At 58.4% G+C, this 18601-nt stretch overlaps 1 protein-coding gene across 1 annotated transcript; it reads right to left on the bottom strand.

Moving 5' to 3' along the window:
- Positions 1-4704: 4704 nt before the first annotated feature.
- On the bottom strand, positions 4705-8183 carry ACTB (actin beta). The gene is made up of 6 exons (XM_045813333.2): positions 8028-8183; positions 7178-7306; positions 6777-7016; positions 5892-6330; positions 5622-5803; positions 4705-5501 (listed from the first exon to the last, which is right to left on the bottom strand). Exons 2-6 carry the CDS (start codon positions 7298-7300, stop codon positions 5358-5360), a joined length of 1128 nt encoding a protein of 375 aa, XP_045669289.1. The 5' UTR covers positions 7301-7306; positions 8028-8183; the 3' UTR covers positions 4705-5357.
- Positions 8184-18601: the final 10418 nt, after the last annotated feature.

The raw sequence follows: 18601 nt of genomic DNA on the forward strand, positions 1-18601 counted from the left end.
GAGTTTTTGAAGGGGCAAAATCTTCCCTAAGCTCCTCCCGCTGTAGCCAGAATGACCTTTTATTTTATTTTTAAAGATTTTATTTATTTGAGAAAGAGGGAGAGAGAGCACAAGTGGGGCTGTGGGGGGTGGAGAAGAAGAGGGAGACGCGGACTCTCCAGCGAGCAGGGAGCCCAACACGGGGCTCGATCCCAGGACCCCGAGATCACGACCTGAGCTGAAGTCAGATGCTTAACCGACTGAGCCCCTCAGGGGCTCCCAGAATGACCTTTTAAAACTGTGTGTGTAGAAGTGAAAAGTGAGTTTCGCAGATGGGAGCACACAGATGCTTACTGTAGCTTTCTTCATAATTTCCAAAACTTAGAAGCGACCACGATGACCTTTGGGAAGTGATGGATAAGTAAATGGCATTCCGTCCAGACAATGGAATTTTTTTTTTTTAGATTTTATTATTAAGCAATCTGTACACTCAACATGGGGCTCAAACCCACAACTCCCAGATCAAGAGTCGCACGCTCCACTGACTGAGCCAGCCAGGCGCCCCCAGACAGTGGAAATTTACTCAGCACTAAAAATAAGTGATCTATCAAGACATGAAAAGACACGGAGGAACCTTAAATGCACGAAAGGGAAAGAAGCCCGTCTGAAAAGGTTGCATATGGTATGATTCAAACTGCACGGCACTTTGGAAAAGGCAAAACTTTGGAGTCACAAAAAGAATCCATGGTTTCCAGGGGTCAGGGAAAGGGAGAGATGAACAGAGGGAAACATCAAGTCCAGGGCGCTTCAGTGGCTCAGTGGGTTGAGGGTCTGACTCTTGGTTTCAGCTCAGGTCTTGATCTCAGGGTCATGAGTTCAAGCCCTGCCTCGGGCCCCAGCATGGTGTCTAGTTAAAAAAAGTAAAAGTAAAAACACCAAAAGAACACCAGACCCATACAGCGTAAGCAGCAAGAGTGACCCCAACATCGACTATGGATTCTGGGTGACAGTGGAGTGTCCGTGTAGGTTCATCGGTGGGAACAAACGCATCACGCTGGGGGGGCCGTTGATGGTGCGGGAGGCTGTGCACATGTGGGGGCAGGGCGCACATGAGAAATCTCTGTACCTTCCTCTCAATTTTGCTGTGAACCTAAAACTGCTCTAAAAATTAAAGACTATTAGTATTTGTGTATTGAGTATAGTTGACACACAATGATGTTCCATTACCTCCAGATGTAAAAAAACCTCTCTTCATCTTAAAAATATTTTCTTTTTAAGTAATCTCTACACCCAATGTGGGGCTCAAACTTACAACCCCGAGATCGAGAGTCGCACGCTCTACCCACTGAGCCAGCCAAGCGCGCCTGAATTCTTCATTTTAATCAATTTGTTTATTTATTTATTTATTATTTATTTATTTATTTTAAGGTTTTATTTATTTATTCGACAGAGAGAGAGACAGCCAGCGAGAGAGGGAACACAAGCAGGGGGAGTGGGAGAGGGAGAAGCAGGCTTCCCAGGGGTGCAGGGAGCCGGATGCGGGGCTCGATTCCAGGACCCTGGGATCACGCCCCGGGCCAAAGGCAGACGCTTAACGACTGAGCCACCAAGGCTCCATTTTAATCAATTTTAATAATTTTGTTATTATATATATAAATAAATACATATAGAAATAAAATAAATTTTAATCAATTTAAATTTAAATGACCATGTGTGGCTGGTGGCCCCTGGGGGACAGGACCATAAGCTCCATGAGGGCAAACAGAAGTTGAATGATGAATGACCAAGTGAATAAGCATCAGGCACTTGCCAGGGGTCTCTGGATGGTTCCAGCCCCCACGTGCCTTGGGTGATTCCAGGCCAGAGCGGGTGTTCAAACCCCACCACTGCCACCCCCGAGCTGTGTTACCCTCCGAGCCTGTTTCCCCACAAGGAAGATGACTGCCCTGTGACCATGAACCGCAGGATCCAGGAAGAAATATCAGGATGAAGGGGAGGAACGGAGCCCCTCTACTTACCAGGACTCCCCTCCTCTCAGAGTGGCCTGTGGGGACCTAGTTCTGCCCAGGCAGGGCTGCTCTGCAGAGGAGGGACATTCCGGCGAGAAAGGTGAGCCTCGGTGTCAGAGCCGCCTCACGGGGGAGCCAGCCACCTAAGAAAGCAGGGAGCTTCCTGTCCCAGGGTCGGGCGAGCTGCAGAGAGGGCTGGGGTCAGCATGGCAGTGCGAGCCTTGGGGTGTCCGGCCCGCCGATCTGCCAGGCTTCAAAGGCATTAGGGCCCAGCTTTCTCACAGAAGGTCGGTGACCTGGGGCCAGCCGGTCGCCGTCCTCGTGGCTGCAGATTCGTCATGGGTGCACAGAGGAAGGCAGGAAGCAATGCAGCATCCTCTCACTTAGCCTGGCCGGGGCTGGGCTTCCTGGAAGGTGCGAGGCCTTTGCTCCAAGCCAGGCAGCAGATGGCCGGCTGCGCCTGGGAGGGAGGGAGAAGGGCCTAAAGGACTCTCAAGGTCCTGAGACACACGGGTGTCTTCCAGGGCCTTTCAAAGGAAAAGATTGATGGGACACCTGCTTACAACCATCTGAGGTGTTACTGATGTTCCCATTGCTCAGACACGTCCGCGGATGGGGATAGGACTTCCCAAGGCCACTAAGAGAAGACACGTGGCCCCAGTCACCTCCGTTCTGCCTCGGGGCTATGTCGCCATTCACCTGGTCTCCGATCCTGGTCAATCCACGCCTCTGTCCAAGATAAGCAAGCGCATATCTCCAGCTGCCCCGCTGACTCTGCCTCCCGGGCCGGCTCAGGCTGCCCTGCCCCCCTCCTGCTCCAGAGGGACAGCTCTCCGTTCCCCCATTCGCCCGGCTTTAGGGTCCTTCATTTTTATGTTCAAAAAAGACAAAATAATGAGTGCTTTTCCCTCCTTTTTAAAAAATCTGTATTTCTTAGTTGTTGGGGTTTTTTCCCCCCAGTTTTCTGGAGATGCGATTTGCCAGGTTTCGATGTGGGTGTGCACCTGCGACACCATCCCCCCGACCAACATCATGAGCACCTGTGTGCCCCTGTGGTCCCGCACCCCTCCTCACACGCAGCCTCTGCTCTTCCTCCTCGTCACAATCAGTCATTGTGCCTTCGCTCGGTGGCCTGATGTTTCCCAATTACACTGGGTGCCCCATGCGGGCAGGAAGCACGTCTGCTTTCTTCTCCACTGCACCCCCAGTCCCTGGCGCAGTGCCTGGTACAAGTAGAGGTTGGATAGAGGAAGGAAGGAGGGAGGGAGGGAAGGAGGAAGGGAAGGCCGGCTCAGCATACTCTGGGCCCTTAATCAATGCTTGTGAAGTGAATAAATGGCCCAAGGCGGAAACTTGCAGCAGAGAGCCCAGGGCACATCATTGGCCCTCAATGCAGTCAAAAGAGCTGGAACTGGCTTGGGGCGGGGGGGGGGGGGGTGGGGGGGTGGGGGGTGTCTCTAAGATGGAAGCATCCTGGGCATGCTGCTATCCCAGCTCCTCCAGGCCAGCTGCCCAGCCACGTGCAGGTCAGAGGTAGCCCAGGGCCCCCAAGGGACCGGGACTGCTTCTAGAGCCCTCGCCACACACCCACTGGGGTTGTTTTTTGTACTGACCCAGGGAAACCTGCCAAGGTGAGCTCAGGATCAGTCACAAGCTCCTGTTTGGTTTTGGAAGGTCTTAGAAGTCTCCTTCCCACTGACCAACAGTCACCTCCCACTGAGTAAAATTACTTGCGTCCCTCCCAACCTGCCACAATTCCATGAGACTTCTGCCCACCTGAGGGTCTCTGCTGTCTTCTGTAAGATGGGAGGCAGTGGGCCACATTCTGGGGGGACCGCCGAGTGCTGGAGGGAGTCCTGTGTCCATGGGTCCCCGTTTCCCCCTCAAGGCCTCCTATCTAGGTTGGAATTGGATTCTGGGCCTCTTCCTCCCTCTGGAGACACGAGGGCAGTGGGCACCCTGGGTGGGGGGGTCCTCCCCCCACTTAACCTCCCAGTCATGGCTTCTAGCTGACAGCAGTCAGGCCAGCCTAGAAACACAGCATTAGGAAGTCAGACCATGCCCCCCAGAGGCCCAGACCCTGCAGGTCCTTGGGAGGCCAACCCTGCACTTAACCCAGGACAGAGTGCACAGTAAGGGACCCATCACAAGGCACAATCCAGACCCCGGTAAGCCTCCCCGAGCTAACCGCAGCATTCTCTGCCAAACCAACATGCCCCCACCAACCCCAGGCCCTGGACACCAGCAGAGCTGGGCTGGAGTCCCAGCCCAGGGCCTTCTTCGGCTGCGTGGTGACTGACTCCTCCAGTGAGCCAGCGGCCGAGGTGGGACCACACCCTCAGCCTCAGAGTCTGTGTCCCAGGCCCATCAGGAAGGATGATGACAGCAAAGACCAAGGTCTATGTGGCCTAAGAGGCCCCACTCCAAGAGGACACCAAGCTCAGGTGCCCAGTGCCAGGTCATGGCACCTGGACCACCTGATTCCCCTTCTGCATAGCCCAAGCCCCCCACTTTTCTGAAGCATCTGGAACTCATAACTTAGAAACAGAGGTACACAGTGGACAGGCAAAGGGCCAGGCCCCTTGATTCCTTCTACCCATCTCCCACCCTAGAACTATTCAATGTCAGGGTTCAACACACCCCGGGCCCCCTTCGAGGTAGGGATGGCTAGGTTCCCTGCCGCCCCACCCATCTCCAAGACACCCAAGAAGCCACATTTTTCTTTTAAGGTGTGCACTTTATTGAACTGGTCTCAAGTCAGTGTACAGGTAAGCCCTGGCTGCCTCCGCGCCTCCACCCCACTACCAGGGAGACCAAAAGCCTTCATAAATCGTAAATTGGAGGGGACAAAAAAAGGGGGCCATGATGGCAGACCATTCAAAATAAAACAAAAAGAACAAGTATTAAGGCGAAGATTAAAAAAAATTTGGACTACATAATTTACACAAAAGCAATTCTATCACCCTCCCGTGTGTGGACTCGGGCGAGGACTGGCCCTTCTCCTCAGAAATGGAGTGGCTTTTGGGAAGGCAAGGGACTTCCTGTAACAACGTATCTCACGGTATTTGGAATGACTATTAAAAAAAAAACAACAAAAAAACAATGTACAATCAAAGTCCTCGGCCACATTGTAGAACTTTGGGGATGCTCGCTCCAACCAACTGCTGTCACCTTCACCGTTCCAGTTTTTAAATCCTGAGTCAAGCGCCAAAAAAAAAAAAAAAAATAAAACAAAACAAAAAAAAAAACTGAAAAAATCCAAAAAAACAATTAAAAAAAAAATAAAGCCATGCCAATCTCATCTCGTTTTCTGCGCGCAAGTTAGGTTTTGTCAAGAAAGGGTGTAACGCAACTGAAGTAACAGTCCGCCTAGAAGCATTTGCGGTGGACGATGGAGGGGCCGGACTCGTCGTACTCCTGCTTGCTGATCCACATCTGCTGGAAGGTGGACAGCGAGGCCAGGATGGAGCCCCCGATCCACACAGAGTACTTGCGCTCAGGGGGGGCGATGATCTGGGAGGGGAAGCAGACAGTGAGTGTGAGGATTCTGGAAACCACAGCCCCGGGGGAGGGGCCACGCCCCCAAGAGCCACCCCACACGCCCCCGCCAGCTCAGGCCAGCCAAGCACCCACCTTGATCTTCATCGTGCTGGGTGCCAGAGCGGTGATCTCCTTCTGCATCCTGTCGGCGATGCCGGGGTACATGGTGGTCCCACCGGACAGCACCGTGTTGGCGTAGAGGTCCTTGCGGATGTCGACGTCACACTTCATGATGGAGTTGAAGGTAGTTTCGTGGATGCCACAGGATTCCATGCCTGAGAGGAAACAAGCCAGACTTGGCTTCCGGGAGCAGCCAGGAGGGCGACCCTCTGAGGCAGGGGGAAGGCAGGGGGGCTCACTTACCCAGGAAGGAAGGCTGGAAGAGCGCCTCCGGGCAGCGGAACCGCTCGTTGCCGATGGTGATGACCTGCCCATCAGGCAGCTCGTAGCTCTTCTCCAGGGAGGAGCTGGAGGCCGCGGTGGCCATCTCCTGCTCGAAGTCCAGGGCCACATAACACAGCTTCTCCTTGATGTCACGCACGATTTCCCGCTCGGCCGTGGTGGTGAAGCTGTAGCCGCGCTCCGTGAGGATCTTCATGAGGTAGTCCGTCAGGTCCCGGCCAGCCAGGTCCAGACGCAGGATGGCGTGGGGGAGGGCGTACCCCTCGTAGATGGGCACAGTGTGGGTGACCCCATCCCCGGAGTCCATCACGATGCCAGTGGTACGGCCAGAGGCGTACAGGGACAGCACAGCCTGGATGGCCACGTACATGGCTGGGGTGTTGAAGGTCTCGAACATGATCTGTAGGGAGAGGAGCCAGGTCACGCGCAGGAAACCAAGAGGGGGTGGGGGGTCAGGCCAGACTGGGGACATGCAGAAAAGTGCAAGGAACACAGCTAAATGTGCTGGGGATCCCGGGATGGGGATTCACATCAGACCTATTGTGCACCTACTGAATACACTCCAAGGCCACTCGACACCAGCCTCGTCGGCTTGGTCACACGAGCCAGTGTTAGTACCTACAACCCACAGCATTTTATAACCTCAACACCTAATCAGAAAGGCAAACACGAGAAAAATGCCATCTGGGTAAAAGCAAATAGAACCTGCAAAGTTCCAAAGGAGACTCAGGTCAGAGAAGGAAGTCCTGGAGAATGGCAGAAGAAAGAACACGTGAGACAGGGCGTGGCACAGAAGAGCAAGGGAGGATGGGGTGGCCACCCACGGAAGGCCAGCGGGCCACTGACCTGGGTCATCTTCTCACGGTTGGCCTTGGGGTTCAGGGGGGCCTCGGTCAGCAGCACGGGGTGCTCCTCGGGGGCCACACGCAGCTCATTGTAGAAAGTGTGGTGCCAGATCTTCTCCATGTCGTCCCAGTTGGTGACGATACCGTGCTCGATGGGGTACTTGAGAGTCAGGATGCCTCTCTTGCTCTGGGCCTCGTCGCCCACATAGGAGTCCTTCTGGCCCATACCCACCATCACGCCCTGCGGAGGGAGGGGCGAGGAGCACTGAGCATGGACCCGGGGACACCGACCTCCACCCCGAAAGCCAAAGGCCAGGCCCTGCCCCCGAGAGGGAACCTGCTCCCGGGAGGGAAGGCCCCATCTACGCCCACCCCATGTCAGAGCCAAGACCGGCGCCCTACCTGGTGCCGGGGGCGCCCCACGATGGAGGGGAAGACAGCCCGGGGGGCGTCGTCGCCTGCGAAGCCGGCTTTGCACATGCCGGAGCCGTTGTCGACCACGAGCGCAGCGATATCGTCATCCATGGCGAACTGCGGAGGGAGCCGGGCCTTGAGCCGGGGGTCGGGTGGGGCCGCCCCCGCCCAACCCACTTCCGGCGCGCCGCGGCCTCGAGCCGCCAGGGGGCGCCGGCGCGCGCCCACATTGGGGACAAAGGCGGCCGGGCCGGCAGCGTTATTACCATAAAAGGCAAACGCTGGTTGGAGGCGGCCCCGCAGCGCGCGGCAGGAAGCCAGGCCCCCGCCCCCTCCCCACCCGAGCCTGGCTCCGCCCCCGCCCCGTTCAAAAAAGCCCCGGCCGGGCAGGCGCGCGGCGGCCACGCCCGCGGGAGCCGGCGGCACGGGAAGTGCGCGCAGGCGCCCTTGCGCCGCGGCGACCCCACCCCTTCCGGCCGGCCGCACCGCCCTCAACCCGGCCGCGGCTGCCGGCCCGAGCGCGCACGCGCAGCCGTGTCCCCAGCCCCCACTCGGCCGGCGGACCCGCCGCCGCGCCCACCCACCTTTCCACCCAGCCGCCCGAGCGAGCGAGCCAGCCGCACGCTCGGACAAAGACCCGCTGCCGCCTCGGCCCTAAATCAGTACGCCGGGGGCGCGCGGTGTGAGCGCAGTACCGGCCCGAGCGAGGGGAGCGCGAGCCCCAGCGCCGGTACCCCGCGGCTCTGTCCCGGCGCGAGGCCGGAGGCTGAGGGGGCAGTCGCCCGGAGGACTAGAAGGCGGGGGGCCGCAGCTCGCCCCGGCGGGCCCGGGAACCTACCTGGGGGCGGTGTAAACCGGCGGCGGCAGCGGCGGAGCGGCGAGGGCGAGAGGACTGTGCTCGCGGGGTGGACGCGGTCTCGGCGGTGGCTGCGCGTCGCGCCGCCGGGTTTTATAGGGCGCCGCCGCGGCCGCTCGAGCCATAAAAGGCAACTTTCGGAACGGCGCGCGCTGATTGGCCCCGCGCCGCTCACTCACCGGCCTCGCAGCACAGTGCAGCATTTTTTTACCCCCTCTCCCCTCCTTTTGCAAAAAAAAAAAAGAGAGAGAGAGAGAGAACGAGCCGGGCTGGGAGAGAGCGAGAGCGAGATTGAGGAAGAGGAGGAGGGAGAGAGTTTTGGCGTTGGCCGCCCTTGGGTGCTGGGCCCGTGGGCCGCCGCCCCGCTGGGCAATGCCTGATCCGGCCCCTCTTGTGTTCTCCACCCCGGGACCCTCTGGGTGTGGACGTCACATGAGCAGTGAGCGCCCCGGTGGGCAAGGGTCAGCATGGATGCGAGGGTCCCTGGTTGCTGTGGGTGCATGCTTAAAGAGCACTTGCAGGGGAAGCATTGGTCCACATTAACTCCACTACCTAGAAAGCCTGGATTTGGGGGGGGTGGTCTCTGGCCAGGGGTGCTCAGCTTGCTAAGTGAGGGGCATTACTACTCAGACACCTGAGGCTGAAGGGTATGGTGTGGTGTGGGGGAGTCAGGGGTCTTGTGGTCACTTAACAGAGTTCTCAGGCCCCAGAGACAGGACAGGCATCAGGAGCAAGTGGCTGGAAGTGCCCCGTAAAGAGGGCTTGGAGCCTCCCCTGCTGTAGGCCTGGATAGGGGTGGGCTCTGTAGCACAGAGAAGCTGTTCCCATGGAGCCAGGCTGCCTCTAAGAGCTGCCTGGTCACACCCAGCCGAGCCAGGCCTGAGCCGTTAGCCCGTGACCCAGGCAGCTGCTGGGCGAAGGCAGGCAGGGCTGCTCAGTGCAGCTCTGGGACCCACCATCCATCGTCCGTCTGTCATGTGCAGCCACAGCTGAACTTCTGTCCTGGACCATCTGGAGCCTGCCAAGGACTCTTAATGCCCCAGAAATGAGTTAGGTTGAGGGGGGCGGGGTGGCAGGGACAGAAGCTGAAGACCAGCTGCCCTCAGAGAAGACCCTCTCCTTGTCACCCTTTCCTGCCCTGGGTCCCTCCATCAAACATTGGGCGAGATCTGGGTGCCCGGGAGTGTTCTGGGTGGTTCCCTTCTCTGAGAGCTGCCAGTCTGGCAGGCAGAGCCTGTACCCAGACGGTGGCCAACAATGATCAGTGTGTGGCAGACAGAAGCCCAGGGCCCTGGGGACCCCAGAGGGACGTCTGGCTCAGTCTAGAGGACCATGCACCTTCTTGGCGGTGGTGACAGGAAGCTGAATTTTCACACAGAAAACGGGAAGGGAGGTCTAGCTAGGGGTGCCAGCCTGTAGCCACCGGCCCAGGCCTGCCCAGGGCTTTGCTGCACGTAGTGGGTGCTCCTGCGCTGTGTGTTGAAACCAGTGACCCTTAGTCCATATATGGATGTGCGGTCTGGTCCTGCCCACCATAGGTGGCTGCTAGCAGGGCACTCGGAGTTGCAGAGGCCACAGCCGGGTGGGAAGGGGACCACCACCCAGTGCACAGCAGAACCCTCAGGCTCGGAGCCGCGCACCAGCATCCCCAGCATACTGCCAGGAGACTCCCTGCAGCTCTCCAATCACCGCTCCGGGCTCGGGGCAATGTTCCCAGCCCGTCCACTCCCTGCCTCCCGGGGACTGCCCTGTCCCTGGCCTTGCATCTCTCAGTCGTGGGCATCTGGCCAGCCAGCTGCCCTGGGGCCTACCAGCCCTGCACTTCAGGCGCTGGGGAGCGACCCTCTTTTTGCCAGTGAGGGCTGCTTGTGGCTGTTTGCTGAGCCTGGAGGGCTGCTGGGCAGCCTGGGACTAGGGCTACAGGGCCGGGGACGGGAGGCTCTAGGATGGTTCCAGGCAGCTATGTGGGGTGGAGAGCAGGCCTGTTCCCCAAGCAGGACCTGTGCTGCCACCTCACCTCTTCTCCACCAGGGATGGGCTAAGGGGCAGGAGCACCAGCCCAACGTGACCTCAGACTGGAACACTCCTGGCCCTAGGTCTCCAGCAGCCGTTTCCTGGTGCTCTCCTAGGCATCCTTCAAGGCCCATCCCAGAAGGCCCCTCTGATCTGCCGCCTATACCCGCCTCCCACGGAAGACCCCTGCACTCGGATGGCCTTCACAACTCGGCCTCCCCTTCCAGACTGTGAGCCCTGGCACGCACCCCCTCCCACCGCACGGTCCCCGGGGCCCTGTGCTGGTGAATGAACAAGTGACTCCTTCGGTATCCTCCGGCCTCTGAAGAAAGGACCCTGGAGACGGAGGGCTGGGAGGGGGACTGGGCCACAAGCTTAGGGGGAGGGGAGGAGAAAAAGAGGAAGTGGAGCCGGCCAGAGGAAGGGGGAGGAGACATGCCGGAGAGGAAGTGAACAGGTTCTTGGCTTGGGAACTTTGCCCTTGCAGGGAGATTTCTGAGCTGTCACTAGGGCAGGCACACAGCCCCCGAGCCTTGGCCTGGCTCGGCCAAAGGGGACTTTACCTGCTTTCTGGTGCTTTTTTCCTTTTGTGGTTCCCCCACCCTACAAGGCATCCAAGGAGGGGGCACTCAAAGGATCACTCCCTGGCCCTCTCTAGAGAAACAGCTGCCCAGCCGCCTTGCCCTGGGTGCTTGAGCCCCACTGCTGCCCTGCCAGGTGAGGACCCCAAGCTCCACTTCGCAGAGGAAGAAAGTGATGTGTGGCTTCTGGACCGTTGGCTCCAGGAGGGTCTAGATGCTGCACTCAGCAGGTGCTCCGTGAGGGCTAACTGATGAATGAGGGCACGGAACACTCTAGCAAACACACATCTTCTTTACAGATGAGGAAACTGAGGCAGGACTGGAGTCCAACGTGAAGGACACTAGGTGCAAGGCCCCAGGGAGCCTCCCACTGGCCCTCCCTGGTAAAGTGGCCCCTGTAATGCTCCAAAGGGACTGGGTCCAAAGGCTGTTCTGAAGTCTGAGTTCTCGGGTCCCACTTCCCTCCTCAGTGCTTATCTCCTGGGGTCCAGAGAGAACAGCCACCAGCCTTTGGTCACAGGGCAATGGGTCCTGAAGCCCTAAGCCCTAATGGCTCCTGCCACCTCTTTCCCCAGCCCTCCTCCCCTGTTCCTAGGATAGTCTCAAAAGGAGATTCTGGACCTCAGGGTTCCTCAGGGACTGGGCTTGGGTTTCCTGTGCCCCCTGCCCAACTTTTTGTATGCCTCCGGCACTCTGGGATGCCCTCACCAGGAAGCCTGTCACGATTTTCTCCTTCCACTACCGTAACAACAGCAGCTTTCCTGCTGAGGGGTGGTAGGGGACAACCCCACAGGGATCACACAGCAAGGGCACAGCCAGGTGCCAAACTTCCAGGATCACACTGCCCTTGCATCCAACACACGAGCACCAAGCAGCCAGGCGCGCTTCCAGAGTGCAACAGGACCGGGCACTGTTCTGATCAACCCCCTGTAGAAAGCAGGTGTGAGCCCGGAGACAGACCTCAAATGAGAGAGCGAAAGAGAGCTTGCTCTGCCACCTACGAAGGAAAGTAGCAGGTTTCTTCGGGAAGGAGGGAGCTTCTTAAAGGGCAGTCAGGGAGCCCCCCCCCCCCAGGTAAGCAGCCAGCTGAAGTGGGCCCCCCGGAGGCAGGAAGGCTAGGCTGGGCCCTGTGTGCTCTCCTGGGCAGCAGCCAGGGTCTTGGTCCCCACCCAGGCCTGGCCTCTAGCCAGAGTCTCCCAGGGCCTCAGCTGGCCTCGGGCTACCCTGCTCCCCGAAAGTCATACCCCCAAGGGGGATCCCCGCCCTGGAGAAACTGGGAACTTCTGATACTTCTTGGGAGAGTTTTTAAAAATCCTTAAAAACTACCCATCTCTCTTCCTGTGCCCCAGGGCACTCTGAGAAAGGCCGGGCCCTCCTGGGAAGTTCCCAGCCTTGCTTACTCGAACTTGATTGAATTTTCAGAAATAGAAAACAAGGTTCCCTGGGCTCCCCCCCTTCTACACGCACCAGCTGAGCCCGTTCTTGCCCCAGACCAGCTGCTGGGAGGGCTTGCTGTCCCCATTCCACACAGGAGAACCCCAGGCGACCCAGACAGACCCAGAGCGTTGACAGGGAGCCGGACCCTGGGAGCTGAAGACCCTCCCAGGCAAACTGGGGGTGTAGGGAGGCTGAGGCATCCGGCCTCCCCAGCAGTTGTCCTGGGAGGGTCTCGAAAACCACTCATCACCACAACTCCCCCCGAGCGGCTGGGGACCTGCCCAAAGGCACCTAGAGGCCAAGGTAGCCCTCAGACACCCGGCCCTTTCATTTTCCAGACCAGGGCCTGAGAAGCTGGTTGACAGAGGTCGGATCAAGTGGGGTGGGGTCAGCAGCAACTTGGAGGCCAAGTGGAGGCTCCCTGCGCGGCCCCCCTGGGGTGTGGGCAAACACACCCAGGAGGAATCCTGTCACTTCACGGGAGGTACTGCACACACCTTGCACCTTAGGCCTCTGTCCCTGGGCTGTGAAAAAAGGCAGGGGGGCATCTGGCACTCAGGGTGCCGAGCCCCCAGAGATCGGGTCAGTGCGGGGGCTCAACCCCTTCCTGGCTGGGTGGCCTTCTTCCTGCTGCTCTTCTGCCTGACCCAGGGGCCTGGAAGGCCTGAGTTGGGGGAGCAGAGGGGGCAGGGAGCGGAGGGGGGAGGGAGGGGCGCCCCTCCTGGAGGGCCCAAGGAAGTGAAAGGGGAACGTAGAAGGGGGAAGGAGGTGTTGGAAAGTGCAGGCGGGCGGGGCCGCTGACTCAGAGACCAGGCTCCCTCACCTCAGGGCTAAGCCTGGCCTCCCCAGTCCCCGAGAGTCCCTGAGGGCCTGCTCTGACCAGAGCCAGGCCTGCGTCACCACCCAGAAATCTCACCTCACCCCTGCCAGCTCAGCCGGAATCTCCCCATTTCTCAGACTAACAAACTGAGGCCAGTGACCACGGGACTTGGTCTTGCAGTTCGCAGTGCATCATGACCGGACCCCCACACTGCTGGTGGGCAGTGGCAGGCAGAGCCGGGCCCTGGCTGGCCGTGGGGCACACACTCAGGGCTCCACGCGGGGCACTCCCCACCTGGCGCTGCACCTCCAGCCGCGGGGCGTGGGGCGCATCCGAGTGGAAACCCGATCAGTCATGGCCACGGAGCTGCGTCACCAGGCCCTGCCTACCCAGAAATCTCGGCTGCTGCCGGGCTGGCCAGCACCCTGAGCTGGCTGTGTGGCTGGGCTTCCTGACGTCTGCCCGTGCCTGGCCCTGTGCCAGCTGCTGGAGACACCGGGGGACCCCCTGGCCTGCCCTGTCCACTGGGGACACGGTCCTGCCTGGATGAGGTTGGTCCTGTGCAGCCCAGAGAAGGGACAGAAGTCGTGGGCTTCAGTTTGGTGGATCAGGCAGAGAAAGGGCTTCCCCAGCAAACTGGCCTCTGTGGGGGGCCGGTGGCAGCAGCCAGGGCTCCCCTTCCCCTAATTTCTGGGGTTCCTAGGGAATCATTTTGGCTGTCCAATGAAGTCACCTGGGCTGCTGAGACCCCTAGCATTGGCGATGACAGCGGGGGTGGGGGGTGGCACCCAGGTGTGCCCATAGTGAGGAAGGTGCAGGGTCGGTCCAGGCCCAGGTAAGACTTAGCAATAAGCCCGCTGCGCCCAGGGCTGAAAGGCCACGTGCTGTGCCTTCTTCGCGAGCCCCAGAGCAGGTGGGGTACCCCAGGAAGGAACGTAGCATCTTCTCCCATCCATTAGGCCCCCCCCACAGAATAGTCAGCTCAGCACAATGTCTTATGGGGACCCCAGTCTTTCCTTCTTCAAACCACAGTGAGGCTCTGCGCTGAGATTCTGTTCTGTCACTCACCCATTGGACGTCCCTGGAAAGTGACTCAGCATCTCTGAGTCCACTGGGGTCCGTAAGACCATGTGTGGATGGCACTGTCTGGGTGGGCCTTCTGGGCCTTTCAGCAGCTTGTCACAGACACCCTCAAAGCTGGCCACCACTCACCCCCTTAACAAAAGAGAAACCAAGGCCCAGAGATGGGCAGAGCCTTGCCCAGTGTCACATAGCACGTGTGGCAAGCCAGAGCCTAGGCCTGGAAGGCTGGAGGTTTGCACTTTGCGTGCTGCTGGGAGGGCCAGGTGGGTCTGTCTGGAAGGGTGCAGGACTCTGCTCCCCGTGGCCGAAGCGATGACAGCTCCAAGGAGACCTGAGCAGGCCCTGGCTGTGTGGACAGCTCCCATGGCCACTTGCGGCCTGTCTGCCCAGGATGGAAGCTGCCTGCTCTGGCCTGGCCTTCTCTACCTGGCCAAAGCCAGTCCTGCCCACAGCCTCATTCCTTGTCACTCTCAGAGCACACGGACTTCAGGTCCCTCAAAGGGTCCGGCTCAGGAGGGAGTGGGGCCCCCCTTGCTGCCCCCTACTTGCCCTGGGGTCCCCTCTCTTCAGGCTGGTGCATCGTGGCACTCAGCACCCAGCGGGCAGCAGGACTGCAGAAGCCGATGGAAAGTTCCAAGTGTCCAGCTCTGTCACTCCCCTCCTGGGGACACGGTGGCTAACCCCGTTGCGGCCTTGGACAAGTTGCTCACCTCCGGAGTGGCAGAGCTGTAGGGAGAGAACAGGAGAATGAACGGAAACGCAGGGCCTGCCCAGAGCAAGTACAGGGTAGCCACGTGCTGGTGACCTTGGGCCGGGCACACTGTGTCCCTGTGGTACGAAGGCCCTAATAGCTCTTCTTCATCCCAGGCTTGCGGAAGGGTCCAGGAGCGGAGCGGGGGGGCACTCACCAGCCTTGCAGCCAGCTCTTGGTTTGTTCCCCGCTGGGCCAGCTCCAGAGGCAGAGGGAGGGGAGTCCTGGGAAAAGGCCCTTCTGTCTGCCCTCCCCCAGCATGTGTGTAATGTGTGTGAGCTCACAAGACAAACCCATGCCTCTCGCTGGTCCCCAGGCTTGTCACACACAGAGCAGGGCCCTTGAGGGGTGGGTGGTGGGGAGGAGAGAACCAGGGACTGCCCCCCTCTCCCTCATGTCCTCCTGGATTGTTTTTCCACCGGAGAATACTGGCAGGACGTTTGGGTGAGGAGTGGCAAGGGAGGGGTGGGGGTGAGCAAAAGACTTGAACGGGCACTTGAAACAGGAGCCTACCCAAATCTCCAAACCACTGATACAGATAAAAAGATGCTCGGGGCGCCTGGGTGGCTTGGTGGGTTAAGCATCCGACTCTTGGGCTCGGCTCAGGTCTTGATCTTGGGGTCGTGAGTTCGAGCCCCGCTGGGCGTGGAGCTTACTTAAAAAAAAAAAGACGTTCAACATCATGGGTCAACGGGAAATGCAAATTAAAACCACACTGAGATTCAGCCTCATCCCCCAGTGGGTGAGGTGAGGAGGACGGGCATATACCAAGTGTTACTGGGGACAAGCAGCTGCTCGCGGGGCTGGGATTTCCACAACCACCTTGGAAACTGTTCATAATGCCCTGAAAATATGACCCAGCAATTCCACTCCGAGGTTCTTCTCCAAGAAAAATGAGTCCACGTGTCCACAGAAGACATGAGCAGAAATGTCCGTGCATACTCGCATACAGTATCCTGTATTTACCAACGCCCTGAGCGCAGGCGAGCAATGGAAAAGAGAAACAAGGTGTGGTGTGTTCGCGCACCGGAATAAAGTACTGGCGGGCTCCGGCCGTGAGCCCCGGGAACACCCCGCTGAATGGAAGAAGCCAGACACGGGAGTAGATGCCGTGTGATTCAGCGTTACGGAGTTTACAGACAGGGGTGGGAGTCTGTGCTGAGGTCAGGATGGTGGCTGCCCTTTGGGGAGGAGAGACTGAAAAGGGCGCGAGGGAGCCTCTGGGAGTTGAAAATGTCTCTTGGTCGGGGTGCTGGGCCTAAGTGTTTGGTCTGGGGCAATTCATGCAGCTGCACGCTAAGGAGGTGTGCACTTTCCCAAAAGGGTAGCTAGTTTGGGAATGCGGCCCACCCCTGCCAGCCTCATCTCACGTGCCAGGCAAGCTGGCCTCTTGTCCTCAGAGCACCGAACTCCTGCCTGCCTCAGGGCCTTTGCACTTGCCTTTCGTTCTTGCTGCCATAATGGACCCCGCTCCCCAGGCACACCGTTTTTGCTTCTTTAGAGTCTGCTTATCCTTTAAGGCTCAGTGTAAATGTCACCTCTTGCAGGAAGTCCTCCCTGCTCTCTAGATAAGGGCAGGCTCTCATGCCTCCTGCGTTTCTTTGTCATGCCCATCACAGCTGATAATGAAGTGCATCTGTGTGATGACAGGTTTGCTTTCTCCCTCCCTGCTTCATAGGCAGGGACCCTATCTGTTTTGGTCACTGCAGGATTCCCAGCTCATAGTGCATGGTTAGTGAAGTTTTCAGTTTCCATCTGCAGACGGAAGGAAGAAGGAAGGAGGAAGGAGGAAGGAGGAAGGAAGGAAGGAAGGAAGGAAGGAAGGAAGGAAGGAAGGAAGGAAGGAAGGATCAATCCATCGATTCAGTTCTCCACAGAAGGGACAGAGGCGGCAGGAATGGCTGTGTTCTCTCGTGAGGGCGTGAGCATCCTGTCCCAGGAGGGTGTGGTGTCCCAGGACTGCCAAAGCTGATGAGGAATAGGCCTAGGGAGGAAAGGGCTGGCCACCTGAGGGCTCACACCTTCCAGACGATGTTGGCAGGAGGAGAGTAGTGGTGTCATAGGAAGTCCTCAGGTCTCTGGGTTGTAGCTGACTCACCCAGCCTCTGATAACACTCACAGGTCAGACTCCAGCCTTGTGTCCCAGAGGTCCCCAGGGGAAACATTGTCTGATATCCTGACTGTGCGAGGGACTGACTGGGAGGACGGGCAGCCCAACCTGAGGGTCTGGCCTGGCTTTACAGCGGAGGGGTCTTTTTGGTTGGGCTTTGAGGTTTGAATAGGAGACAAGTTAGAGAGGTCTTGATAGAAGGGTATGTTGGGAGAGCTGAAAACATCTGATGTGATCACTTCCATTCTGGCCAACACCCAGCAGAGAACAAGGAGGCCCCCAGCTGAGTGAACGGGTTGGGGTGGGCATGGGGTTGGGGGAGCCCACCCAGCACTGCCTGCCCCTCTATGCCCCGTTCCACCCAGGACACAGCTTGGGGAAAAGGAGGTAATAAAGAAGGGGCTGTCAGTCCCTACCCCTTGTGAGGAATGTATGGGGCCTTGAATTCAGGTTCCATTGGACAGATGGGGAGCTGAGGTGGGCGTGGACAGAGCCTAGGCTCACATACGTGGGTTAAGCTAGGGTTCGGGAGCCCACAAGGGCTGGGTAATTCCCAGACACAAGTTCACCATGCCAGCCTCTAGGACCCAGCCCTGGGACCTAGAACCTGAACCAGGCCTCCCAAGTGACAGCTGCAAGGCCTCTGGGCTTCCTCCCCCTAGAGCTGGTCAGAGGCCCCTTCCTCAGCTGATCAGCCTCAGCCCTGGCCCAGAGAAGGACAGCCAGCTGCAGAGCCACAGAGCAAGACAGCAGGAATGTGGTAGCACTGGGACTCAGCGGACACCCAGAACGCCTGGGGCAGGCGTCTTCTCAGAGAACTAGCCTGAACTCAGGAGCTGGACTTCGTCCTGCAAGGGTGACGGGAGCCATAGAGGGTGTAAGGAGCAGGAGCCGGGCAGGACCAAGTCTGATGCTTCAGCAGAAAGTTCCACATTAAGAAAGGGCCCAGGAGGGCTCCAACATAAACTCACATTTCAGATTTCTCTCTGCGCCCGGCTGAGTAGACGTTGGGACTAGAAATACTAGAGTTATGAGAACAATTATAATAATAGCAATGACAGTGATCACCTGTGTGTCTGTTCACTTTTCTGATGCTCTACATTTTGCTTTTGTCCCCATGGCAACCCCAGGAGGCAGGCAGGCCGGCTGTCATCATACTGTTGTTGTTGTTTGTTAAAGATTTATTTATTTGAGTGGGGAAGGGGCAGAGGGAGAGAGAGAATTTCAAGCAGACTCCGTGCTCGATCTCATGACCCTGAGATTACTACCTGAGCCAAAACCAAGAATCAGATGCTTAACTGATTAAGCCACCCAGGCACCTGTCATTACACTGTTTCACAGCTGTTGGTATCAAAGCCCACAGTCGAGGCTGGGGACCTGCCTGAATGAGGTGAGCTGGGGAGCCGCTGGCTGGGACCGACTGTTCCTTCACAACCAGATCTCTTTGCCAGCCCCTGGGAGCCAGGCCCTGTCCTGCTCACTCCTGCCAGCTGCTCCAGGCGGTAGGGGCCTTGCTGGTTCCCCAAATCCAGGTGAGGCCCAGAGGGGTGAGGGGACATGCCCAAGGTCACACCCAGCGAGGGAACCATGGTGAGCTGGGGCATGTCTGCCTTCTCCGTGATCCTGGGCAAGTCACTTTACATGGAAGGACCTCGATCTCCCTTTTAAAATAGGGGTGAGGGGCGCCTGGATGGCTCAGTCAGTTAAGCGTCTGCCTTCCGCTCAGGTCATGATCTCAGGGTGCTGGGATCAAGCCCCACA

This window comes from Ursus americanus, chromosome 2, assembly GCF_024610735.1.
Source record: "Ursus americanus isolate L20-20 chromosome 2, mUrsAme1.1.p, whole genome shotgun sequence".
NCBI lineage: Eukaryota > Metazoa > Chordata > Mammalia > Carnivora > Ursidae > Ursus > Ursus americanus.

Excerpts from the sequence above, each read along its gene's own strand:
- ACTB (XM_045813333.2), bottom strand. The coding sequence starts at position 7,300 with ATGGATGACGATATCGCTGCGCTCGTGGTCGACAACGGCTCCGGCATG. Across the intron at positions 6,331-6,776 it reads ACCGTGAGAAGATGACCCAG|ATCATGTTCGAGACCTTCAA; the intron begins GTCAGTGGCCCG and ends CTCTCCCTACAG. Across the intron at positions 5,804-5,891 it reads CTTCCAGCCTTCCTTCCTGG|GCATGGAATCCTGTGGCATC; the intron begins GTAAGTGAGCCC and ends GTTTCCTCTCAG.